The 12764-nt window shown below is 42.0% G+C and overlaps 1 protein-coding gene across 1 annotated transcript in view; it reads right to left on the bottom strand.

Annotated features, from left to right (window-relative positions):
- Positions 1-2500: 2500 nt before the first annotated feature.
- Positions 2501-12764, bottom strand: part of GORAB (golgin, RAB6 interacting) — a 29338-nt gene continuing 19074 nt past the window's right edge. The window contains exons 2-5 of the mRNA XM_019470485.1: positions 11614-11962; positions 9080-9181; positions 7136-7276; positions 2501-4262 (exon numbers count right to left, since the gene is read on the bottom strand). Of these exons, the coding sequence (XP_019326030.1) occupies positions 3791-4262; positions 7136-7276; positions 9080-9181; positions 11614-11962 (1064 nt within the window). The 3' untranslated portion in view covers positions 2501-3790. The remainder of the gene's footprint in view (positions 4263-7135; positions 7277-9079; positions 9182-11613; positions 11963-12764) is intronic.

Here is a 12764-nt window from a genome sequence, read left to right as displayed (position 1 = left end):
ACCTCCTTTCAGGTAGTTGTAGAGAGCGATGAGGTCTCCCCTCAGCCTCCTTTTCTCCAGGCTAAAACGCAGAAAATGCAGAACAGAGCGAATCCGTGTGGGAGGCAATTTGATAGTGCTCTGCCCCTTTCTTTGGCTCCAGAACTTCCCCAGAATAGGGTAACTTTCCCATACGCAATCCTTTCTAGCATGTTCTTAATAAAGCTGGTCAGGAAACACAGTACCCCCAACCACTAGGCCAGTCGCTACTTTTCACTCTTACTAGTTTTTCCTCATTCTGTTTAGATGGGATACAGGCTCAAAGAGAAGACTCCACTGCATCACAGAAGGTAATAGGAAGAAGAATGGCTGGCAGAGAACTTGAGTCTCTCCCCAGACAGCTACCCTAAGATGAAACCTCTTGAGAGCCCAACTTCAGTTGACTGGATATACAATCAGATTGGGGATTGTCCAAGTGTTTTACACCACGCAGTAGACATCCATGGGAACCCCAGGCTGAGCCATGACCATCTGTGCTCATTTAAACATTTCTTGACAGAGGAGGGAGTGTTAATCCCGACATCCTGGCCAAACTGCAACATGGGCAATTATACTGTGCTTTGTAACATTCTCACAGTGGTATATATCGGTGTTTTCCACTTCCTCCCATAATGGTAATGTGGTAGCCCAACGCAGAAATGGCTACATTGCCACAGGAGAATGCAAGTCCCCTGTGATGAGCCCTGCAGTGTTACTGTCAGATACCACATGTTGCTCTATTCTCCCTGCCACGGGTGTTCACCCCAGCATGCTTCACATTCAGACTTCTACCTCTACCTGCAAGAGGCCTTCACTCAAAAATCTGCCCACCCAACCCATTCCTGGCTTATGCTGAACTTTTAGTTTTTCTATTTTTCTGAAGATACAACACGCTAGCTGAGTGGACAGTGCACCTGCCTTCAATGCACTCCAGTGACAGCAGAGCCAAACAGTGTAAGATGCATCAAGTACTACAAAGGTAGAAATGGCTTTTGCTTGAAGAGCCTCAATTCCAACAGTTCTCTTTCCTTAAAGGAAAAATAAGGAAAAAACCCAACCCTATTGTTGCACCAAAATCATCTCCTGGCATTTCTGACCAGCACACATGTTGTTACAATTATGACTGGACTGCTTGGCTCCGGCATAGGGGGAATGTTAAACCGGCACACTGGCACCCATCAAAACATTTGCGAACTTCCAAAGTGGAACTGACACCATGGTAGTGGTTTATATCACACGTCAGAGAAAGGCTTCATAACTCAGATCAAACAATTTAACTCTTGAGCTCCCTGTCTAGAGAGAGCGACCAAATGCTAGGCTGCCTATTGTTATTTCTAATGGCTGTTTCATGTGGCTTCCAGCCAGTTCACTTCATTTTGCAAGCTCAGAAGTTAAGACAGATAGAACTGGCCAGAACTTCGATGAGGGACTTGTAAGAGAACAGAAACTGCTGATTCTAACAACAGCGTCTTCCCTGTCAGGCAGAAACAGCGCCAGCACTATCAGGATGGCACACGAGAATTTTTCAGCTTTTAAGTAATTTTGTTGGATATAAACTTATTCCCTTCTAGGAAACTCATATTCTTAAGTAGTTGTCAAAAAGATCTTTGGACTTACAATTTTTTGCCTTTTTTGGTCTGAGGAGTTCAAACAATAATCTTATCCATAACAACAAGGTGCAATCAGTAGGACTATTTCAACCACATTTTAGCCTACTAGAGAACCACAAATTATATGCAAAATGGTATGCATGTGCTTCCTGTAAATACCATTACAATTCAACTCTTCTGTCAGATGCTCTTCTGTATGTCCCCTGATGAGCTGAATACAACTGTAATGAGGAACAGACCTATCCACTAGGACTTAGATTCTGTTGGGGAGCAACTGGGGACAGCTGCAGAGGATGGAAACAAGAATGGTACAAGTAAATTATTATTGCACTTACTGGTATCCAGTTTTGAAAACCGTAATCAGGTTGCTACAAGCTGTTCTGCAACGGCAGAGCAAAGGAAGTCAGTCACAACCTTCTCACAATACAATCAGATCTTTGGCTTTTAGGCCAAGTCTTCCAGCCAAATAACAGGGAATGCAGTGTATCAGCAACAACAGAGCAATGCCTCATACGTATTTCAAATGTTACTTTGGAGTTTTCTAACTTCGGTCAGCCCTGATTATGAGTGGCTTCTCTAGGAAACAGATTTATCCCTCTTTCTCCTGTATATGGGAGGCACCGGTAGAGATTTTCCACTGCTGCCTTGGGCCACAGTTAGTTGAAAAGATTCCTGCCAAGTTGTATCCTGCCATGTCTTTGCTTCCTAAGTTTTTGTATTTTGGAACATCCTTTTTCGAGGTTTTACTTTCACACAGCGGAAAGTTGCCAAAGGACCTATCTGATATTGTCATTTATCACCTCCTGTGGAAAAACAGTCTTGGATACATGTATTAATATCAGATATCACAACTGAAAGTAAACACACTGCGTAGAAGATGCACTGATTTATTAATAGAATAAAAATGAAATGTAGTGACATGTTTTTCCACTATTAAAGCCATAGAGACAATCAGTGTCCCATTTACATACTCGATGGCGTCATTCAGTAACTCATTCATAAACTCTGACTGACACTTTCAGGTCAGGTATTACAGAAACCATTTCCACAATGAAAGCAGCCTTCCTCTGTTACAAAGTGGATAGCTATGAACGCTGTCCCCACAGTTTGCAGCTGCATTGGTCTATGGGAGGTTTTCCTACGTCCTCTATTTTAATTCCCGAAACTTTCTCCACCTGAATAGCTTTTTAAAGCCTTTCAACAGCAACAGAGCAAAACAGCTGAACTTCTTGTGGGGTACAAACCCACTCTTCAGGCAAGAAAATGCATTGAATATTATACAAAAATGGGCTCATTTCCAATATACAGTGGGGATTATTCATTACAAAATCCCTGGCTAATTATTGGAACTTTGAGGCAACTACGACAGAGAAAAATATAATGGAACAGCTTTAATTGTAACAGTCTCTTTTGTCTGTTTCTACTTCTACATCATACATTCTGCAATGTCTTAAACTGTAACTGATCATTTTTGTTAAATCATAGCTGCTGTGATTTCATAGATAATAATGTTATCGATATATAGCTTTGTGTGATCTAGCATGACCTGAAAGAAATAGGCAAAGTGATAAGTAGAAAATATTACAACTGACTGCAATTTGCCTCAATATGCAAATTTCCTTTAAATCAGGTACAGGAAAGAGTATCAGCTACAAAGATAATTAAAGTAAGCATTTGGGTTTCACAGGATTAAAAACCGTTGAAAACTAATCCCTTACGGATACAAAGGAAGACAAACATCCTATCGCAGTTGTCAGGGGACAGAATGTGTTCAGAAGCAGAGTAAGTTGCGATGTTTCCTCCCATAGATACGTATCTCTTGCACACTGCTTGGAACAGGTACTTGTGATATCAATATGCTGAAAGCCTTTGGAAAAACCTTAGTGTTCGCTTCCAGGTATCCTGTTTCAGGAAGGTACAAAGCCCCATGAAGAGCTGGGCATTAGAACATGAACTTAAACCAGAATGATGAAGACAGATGGTGAACCCCAAATGAGAGTCTTGTGAAAAAAAGAGCCTCTAAAATTCAAAAAACAATATTAAAGGAAAAGAGAAATGAAGTGCATATTACTGGCACGGCAGAAACCCAGATATAACATACAGCACACAAGCCCACAGAGAGCATATCATCCATAACCGGCTGGCTTATGTGAATATAGTAGTCATGTATCAGAACAAGCTGGGGTGTTTCCTGGAGTCATATTTACTGCTGGAGTTTGGCTGTCCATATTGGAGAGAGATTTGGTATCCGAGTTTTCAGATTGAACCAACTGTTCAGAAATAGCAGGAGAAGCGACAGCACGGTTAGCATGCTCACTCTCCCGTGCCATAACACTGGGAGTGGGGTTTTCCTTAGCTGTCCCAGCATGATTGTGTGACTGGCTGGCTTGCCTCCCTGCTTCTGCCTCCTGCTGCTGCAGCATCCGCTCCACCTCTATCTCAAGCTCCAGATTTTCCTCATCTGCCTCCACTTCCAGCTGCTGCATTAACTCCTCCAGCTTCCTGGCCTTGCGGAGTTCATTCTGCTGTATGATCGTGCACAGGTGCTCCGTGAGGTGCTCCTTAATCTCTGTCTTGTGTTGGAGGTCCAGCTTGGCTGCCACGTACTCTGACTCAGCCTTATCATACCGCTTCCTGAAAAATCATCATCATTTCTAGTGGGTTAGTTCTCAAAGCACTTCACAATCTGACACACAGACAGATACTTTAAGCACCCCTGAAATGCAATGTGCTCTGCAATGCATTACGCCAGCTATTTCATGACATGCTGCTACATTAGTAAAAGGGAAGAAAATGAGTGTGAATCGACCAAATCTTCTCCTCTTGATGTATTAGCCTCCACTGCCGCTGTATTCCAAGATTTAATTTGCTCATCTGAAATCTACAGATTGAATCACGAACAAACATTTTTACTGCCTGTTTTAAGAGATGCATCACTAGCAGCAGAAAGAAACCGTCAGAAATTGTAGTGTTTTCACACTTCTAATGGACACCTATCTGGTGAACTGAAACACTGCAAAACATTTTTGTGTTTTTTCTAATCCAACCATCCACCCAACAGATACAGATGCTACAATGGTGCTATACACATTTACATTTGGATCTGGTCTAGAAGTGTGCTCTTCCGGCCACCCATATATATGTTCAGAAAATCATGAGCAGCACAGATTGACACAGCATATGACATCAATAGTGATCACAACTTTTGTGTGGCAACAGATGTAGAATTTTATTGTAAGCATCCCCCGACACACACCTCCTGCCAATTTGCACTTCCTGTCATGACAAATATAGCAAAAAGGAAATATTCCAAATATTTATTGAGGTTAACGCATCCGGGATATCTAGCACTTTAATGGTTGGTGTCCACATTAGTGATGCATCTTCCACTACATTCAGTGAATCTGTATATTAATTCTGATTTAATTAATAGAAAGATAGATACAATCTTGCTCATCAGGAAAGGGAACATGCAAAGGCTTTTGCAGAACGCCTACATGATGTACCTTACAGAGCATTCATAAAACTAATATTAGTAAGGTGGTTATAAGAATGGAATAAAGAAGGATAAGAAATAAGGTGGAATAAAGAATCCAGCTCTTTTATAAAACCAGATTCAAATATCTGGTTAAACAAAGCAACAGAAAGACAGGAGAGATCCTTTGCTTAGGGAAACAGAAGGAAGTAAGACATAGAAAAGCCTTCCCAAATATGCTCCTTTATATAATAATCACAAAACTTTGACCCAGCTGTAAAGGCTATGTCTGCAGTGGGCAGAAGATGCCCACTTACGTTTCCCTCACAAGAAAGTCAAGATTTCCCTGGGCCAGGTATCTGAAATGGAAAACTAATGCTATGCTGGAAACTTCTGCACAGTTAAACCTTTGGGCTGAATTCACACATATTCTTCACATCGTATTTACGAAAATTCCATTCTGCAGCAATTGTCAAATGCCCTAACTAGGTATGTGCTCAGGACTATTTAATATTGCACTTTTTGACCCACTGAAATTATTTGTCTTTTAGCCCTAAAATATAAGGCAAGAACTAAAAAACTGCTTAAAAAGACACCACTTAAAAGCAAATCAGCTTTGGCTCATAATGCATAAAGACTACAACACTGAAAAGTATCTAACTCGCATTTCCAAATCCCTCCCTCACAAAAAGAAAGACTTAATAAGTTCATGAAAGTCATTAAGTATTTTGTAAAGTTTATCCCCTTCGTCCTACCAGCATCCCGTTTTGTTATCTTCATTAAAAACTGCTTTCCAAACGTCAGAGCTGCTTGTGTTATATACTCTTTAGCCATTAAGCATTTCAAATAGACACATTATTACAAAATTTTCGTAAGGAAATTTCCAGGAGCATTTAATGGGTTTAGAAACCAGACTTAAACCTAAAATACATTGAAATGTTTTTCCTCTTGGTGATATGAAATTCAGTATTCATATGCACTCAGCTACTGAAACTACAGGTCAGAGCTGCTTGTGTTATATACTCTTTAGCCATTAAGCATTTCAAATAGACACATTATTACAAAATTTTCGTAAGGAAATTTCCAGGAGCATTTAATGGGTTTAGAAACCAGACTTAAACCTAAAATACATTGAAATGTTTTTCCTCTTGGTGATATGAAATTCAGTATTCATATGCACTCAGCTACTGAAACTACAGTTAATCTTAGATATTTCAAACGATAATTACACAAAAAATATCCTTATTTTTTAGCTACCACTGCTATTTTTTTAAAGAATAATTACCATGTTTATTGGCCTGTGGTCAACGTATAGCAGAAGTCATAAGGAGAAATACACGTTTAACACATTGAATCGTGAACTAAAAACCGCAACCAAACATTTCCATTTTATTAAATGGCTACATAAACATGCTGATGTTTATCTACTGATGTTGTGGTTTACCCACAAGTAATAGGGTGTTCCGATTAATTTCTTGTATTTAAGGAACTGATCAGAACCAGAGTGATTAAAGGCACATTGTGAAGGGTGAAAGCTTGCTTTTTCCTTCAATTTTTGGTCCCAGTTCCAAAAGCACTTCAGCAGTATTACATGTTTTAAGCTTAATTGGTCCCATTGATTCCAACAGGACCAGAGCTGTCATCAACAAGCAAGTTTCCCTGAAAAGGACTTTCATTTTAGGACTTTTAAAAAAACTCTTTCCCCGTGAGAAGAAATAAACAACCTTGAAACAATAAAGCAGGGCTTATGGACAACTGCACAGTTAAAGCAGTAAGTATGTCTCGTGACAGCATGAAGCTGGAAAGCACAGTCTGCAGTCAGAAAACCTACTTCAGTTTCCAGATTCCAAGGGAAAAATTAGGAAATAAAAAGCACACTTTTACCTCAAGATCTGAAAGCCCCCCAGACTGTGACTGCTTTAACTACACATTATTACAATGACCTAACTCCATTGCTACTTCGGTGACAGGAAACAGCATTTTTTCCCTCCACTCAGGCAGGGCTACTCGCTCCTCCCCGTCTGTTGCTTACCGGGCATAGGAGTAGTCCAAGCTGGCCTGATCAATGCGGTTCCGCAGGATGCCAATGTCAGCAGATACCATGTCATCCAGAGCTTGTAACTCCTTCTGAATCCTTTTTAGTTTCACTGTTTCAGCTTGAGTTCTTTTGGATCTGCAAAAAGAAGATGCTTTTTTTTTTTCTTTCCAAGCCTCTCTTCTTGACATAATAGGCCCCATTTCATTTCCAGAGAAACTAACTTCTTTAAGAGCTATTCAGAAGGTTTCTCCTTTATGGTTTAAGACTTTTGATCTTTTTTAATATCCACAGGGATCTAAAATGCCTGCTATTAAAGGACTACGGCAAAATTACGTAATGACTATAATCAAAGTGCCTAAAATGGATTGTGTTTCTTCACTGTGGAAACACACAAGAAGCTGCTGTATCTAAGTAGTTCTCAGTGTAAGGAAACAGGAAATGGCTTGGGGGGGAGTGGGAGGGGGAAGGGTATTTAGCCCTGCAAATATCCCCTTTCAAAGAAGCCTAGTTAGTAGGGGCCAAAAAGTCACCTAACCTAAGCTTGATTTCCATTTTGTAAAATTATTCCCAAAAGGCCTAGCCAAATCCCAATGAAGTCAATGGAAAGTTTTACATCAAACACAAAGGATTTCAATCAAGCCTTATGTAACCTTTTTCAACTCAGCCTATTCATTCCTAAGTTCTGAAAACTAAATGTTGCTAAGGGCAGCAAACTTTGATGGATTTCACTCCCAAGCAAGCTAAGTAACTTTCAAAAAGCTTTTATACCAGGTCATTTTGCTGTCATTCATCACCACCAGCAAAACCATGATTTTCAGCCACTGCTTCACACCCCAAAGCAGGTACTTGAAAGCAAGACTAGATTTGTAGGAAGTGACACTATCTCTCATCAGATCAGCTGATGCAGGTGGAGAGAAACAGACATCTTATAGTATTGCTTAGAGCCTGAAGAAGGCCTTTGGATGTCAGACATAACTCCCCAGCTATCACCTTCCAAGTCCTCCTCTTTCTCCTCATGCTCTGCTTCCAGGAGGAAGAACCCAGCCTGGTGGTCACACCCATGTCTGCTGTCCTACAGTGAGTCAGACCAAATGTACTTGTGTTTTATCTCCACCTGGCAAAGGAAAACAAAATCTTCAGAACCTCAAAGAGAATCTTCTGCACAGTACTGGCTATGTTCATCTGTGCTACCCAAGAGCTTTGATGGGCAGAACATAACACATGTCTGCAAGAGCACTGTGAGCCTGAAAGCTTCACATCTCCTTCCTTGATCCAGTGTTATCAGCTGCTCCAATATCGTTCTCTACAAACCTTGCCTTCCCTGTAGTCTTAAACTATCTCGGTGGACAACACTGTATAATACCTTCAAGTCTGGTGACCTGAAGAGCAAGAGCTAACAACTGTGAGAACACGTGAATTTTTATAATTTCTAATCAGCCAGTGGTAAAACGGTACCTTCTTAAACTTCAAGTTGATCGTCTTCTCTTTTCAACACTTTTCACATACTAATAAGAAAGAGTCAAAAGCCCGAACAGAAATAGCTATAGTTTCCCTTCACAGGTTAGGAATCAAATAAACTTTCCTTAAATCCTGTGAAAACAAATCAGGAACAGAACAGGGATGAGCATCCGAGCACCCAACTTCCAAACATGCCCTTACTGACAGGCACAAGGGCTTCAGCTAATTCTCGAATTGTGTAATAACTTTTCCATCTGCGCACAGAGCTGCAGCTTTGGAAGTGTGAAAAGCTTAGTCACAGCTTCTTGGCCAGTACTTGTCATCAAAGGGTAATGTAGATCACAGCTGCTCACTTGTGGAGCAGTACATACAGAGCACAGAGAGGAAAAAGTGAGATTTAAATAGAAGATAGGCAACTGGTTGCAGATGAAAAGTAATCCCTTCCTCAGCCTCAGCCCATGCTGCAGCATAGCCCCTTACCTCTCAGCAATAGCTTTGGCCAGGAGTGCCTTCTTGCGTTTATTCTTCTCTTCTATCAGCCGCTGCTCTTGCTGGAGGATTTCCCATCGTGATTTTTCCTGCCTGCTCATTGACAATAAGATCAAAATTAATAGAAAGTTCATTTCTCTCCCTGTTCCCCAAATGACACAAATATTCACCATCATATTTCCTGGAGCAAAGTCTAAAAATGTCAAAGGAACAATAAACAGGTTTCAGTTCTGAGGAAAAAAAAAATCATCTGCAAGAAGTCAATCAGACCAATAAAACATTTCCAGATGAAATCTGCTGATCAGAACAAAAATCTTCATAAGCAAGTAAGCTGCTGGTTAATTCAGCTTTGCTGGAAGAAAGAGCATACTGGGCTTTTTCAGAAATGGGTGGAATTTTTCATTTAAAGGATGTGCTTCCCCACTAGGTAGAAGCAGTTTCAGATTTCCTACTGACTGCTAGAAGTCGCTATCTGTTCAGTCTGCCAACACAGCCTCTTTTTTGGAAATGTTTTTCCATAAAACAGATCCTTTCACAGGTCTGCTTTACAATACAGCCCCCAAATAATTAAACTGATACAAATGAAAGGCTGGTAAAAGTTACAATGAAAATGAGCAACAAGGAAGAACAAGAATTCACTTTTGCCACCAGGGAAAGAGTTATATGGATTCCATTTCCTAGGCTACATCTACTAGAAGATACAACCAGCCCCAGAGAACGGAAGGCAAGGTCTCAGGTGAGAGGGGACAACGTGTGTCAACACAACTGGGCAGGATTAAGGAGAAACAAAACCAGCATTGCTGCTTTTCTACCCTGCTATGTTCTTCATGCCCTCTCTCAAGAAGTCTCAGCTTAAAAATAGCTTAGCTTAAAAATAGCCAAGTAACTCAGCTATGTTACTCTTAACAACCATTTTTGCACAAGAATATCTCTTCAGATTTCTCCTCATCACTTCCTAAAACCTCATCTAGAGAAATATTTTTAATAAGATTTAAATTCAAGTGCACAGGCCGAGATGAATTCAGCAGATTCAGGGGGTGGTTGTTGCAGCTAAGTGTCATTTGCTCCCCACAGAGTGAAAAACTTCTCTGCAAAGCTTTAGCTATCTTCTCCCCAGTCAAATAGCATCTCTATTTTTCACCACCAGGAAGGAGCTGAAGAGCCAGTACTACTGGTAAGCTGCACCCACACGAGGAATTTGGCACTGCTCTTCAAAGCGCTGCTATTCTGGTGAAGGGACAGCTATCTGCAGGTAGGTGCTCCCAGCCAAGAGTCAGGCAGGTAAATGGCAGGCAGCATGGCCAGCAGCTGCAGCCTCTCAAGGCACATCTGTGCAAAACAGACCCTCCTGGATCCTTTTGAGTTTTGAATTCGAGAGAAGCCACGCTCTGCTTCTCCACACAAGTGCTGCTGACTGCCACAGTCCTGCCTCTCCAGCGGGAAGCACCTTCAGTCCCCTCCGAGATACTATGGACAGATCTAACCAGAGATAGGGTCTGGCACACCACACTTGGAAAGCTGCTGATCCCTGTTTTGGGGGAATACAAATGATGCATGGAAGTTTGGTGGCCAGCTAGTGTTTGTTGATTATATTGGGCAGAAAAGTTTGGACCTGCATAGGAACTCAAGGCTGGAGCAGCATTGTTAAAGTGTTTTAAAAATAAACTATATGCCCTAGAAAAAGAATTCATCCTTTTGCCCCTCACACTTTGCTTTCCCCGCTGAGGGGAAAAAGAAAATTAGCACTTGGACACAGACAGGAAAACAATCGTGAAGAGGTAAAAACAAGTAATCTCCCATATTGGTAATGCCTGCCCTCTCTAGCATTTAGACAGCAGCTTCCTTCTATAGGCTACTATGTGAATTCTGGATGATGAACTAAGTAATTGCCACGTTCAGTCAGAATCCCAGAGAGCCATGTTCAGTACTTTTTCCTTTCTCTCTCACATGTACCAATCTGAAGCTTCTGAGGGAGACAGACACCCCACTGTGGGCTGATGCACAGGGTGAGAGCCTTGAGATTGGTCTCATCTTGAATTATAAAAGCTAGAGAACTGCTTAAACCTGAAATTTTACCTCCTCCTTACCAACACTTTTAGCATTAACAAATCTGCAGCAATATTGTGAAGGGGAACACAAAGTTACACAAATCATGGCATATCTACTTCCAAAAGGGCTTTTTGTTGTGGCTGCTGGCTTGTCTATGCAGCACGACGGTGAGATTAAGTCTTCGTAAACCATTAAGACAGTCCTACATCTTGGGCGCTTTATGATGTACAGTCCCACTACCACAGGAAATTATTTGAAGACAGCACAGTACGTATCTGCATGGATTACACTACAGAATTTGGTCTTGAATCAGGTTTAACCCAAGTAGAGATGAAAAACAAAAGTTCAATTCAGAGGAAGCAAACATGATCTCTCAAACCTTCCTATTAGATACAGGAAAGTTCACTTTACTGTACAACGAAAGAATGAATCAATACAGAATAAAACCCATCCCCTGATTTTACCGACTTACTAACAATGCCACTTTCTTTTTCTCCACTTTGGAGTTCGGCTTTGCAGGGCAGTTCTGCACATTGTCACTGCCATCACAAGGATCTACCGGCGTCACTTCCTTCTGCTGGTCTCGGTTGTCACCTTGCCTTTGATCTGCCGCTGAAGGAGGATGAGGTGGTGGCACAGGCTGCTGAGGATGACCAGGCTTGTGTTTTGGTACAGAAAGCAACTGCTCAGGAGGAACAGAGGCTGCTCCACCCTGCAGTCCCAGCTTCTGACACTGCTGCTGGAGGGCTTTTTCTCTTTGCGTTTGCTTCCGACTCTTATTCACAGTGTGGGGGCGATGCTGCTGCTCTGAGGGTTCATAGAAATCTATCAGTGGATGAGAGGGAGAAACAGGATTAAAACCAAATCTTAAGATCAAAGACAGACTCTGTGAATTAGCTTTTCTGGGCAAGCAAACTGGTGCAAAACCAACATAAGGAAAAGACATGCCAGGGTGTCAAGGGAAGGCAATGTGAGAGAAAACCCAGGAACCTGGAATTGTTTTGTTAGCCTAAGAATCAGGAATTTTAGAGGATATGAGCATCCGAAACAAGGAGACGGAGGAATAAGGGGCCTGGACTGCGGCACTAAAGGAGGAACCTTAGGTAGGAGTGAGGCAACTCTCCAGTGGAATCACGGAGAGATGGATGTAGAGCTAAAGAAGGGTCCCAGGCAGTCTGGTGGGCAAACTGGGGTTTTATAAAGTGCAGAACAGAGGAAGAACAAGATGACAGATGGGCAAAAAGGAGGCTGGGAACATGAGTGGGGTAGTGAACAGACAGATGTGGGTACAGTACAAGGGGCTGGAGAGTTTGGAAATGTGACAGAGAGGTTGCAGGTGGAGAGACAGAGGGGCTGGATGGGAGATTGAGGGGAGCAGTGAGAGATGGGGCCTGGATGGGAGGGGCCGAGGGACTGGCTGGGGGAAACGAGGGGCTGCCTGGAGAAGCTGAGGTGTTCTATGCAGGTATGGATTGGATGAGCTGAGGGAAGGGTAGAGGTGGGGATGTAGGGGGCTGAATGAAGAGGCCGAGGTTGACCGATGGGGGGATGAATGTGAGGGTTAAGGGGGTGGGAAGCCATGGGGGATGGCAAGGCTGAGGAAAAGGATGTGGAGGGCTGAGGGGGC

This window comes from Aptenodytes forsteri, unplaced genomic scaffold (assembly GCF_000699145.1).
Source record: "Aptenodytes forsteri isolate BGI_AS27 unplaced genomic scaffold, ASM69914v1 Scaffold95, whole genome shotgun sequence".
Lineage (NCBI taxonomy): Eukaryota > Metazoa > Chordata > Aves > Sphenisciformes > Spheniscidae > Aptenodytes > Aptenodytes forsteri.
This window is presented reverse-complemented; position numbering and strand designations above follow the sequence as displayed.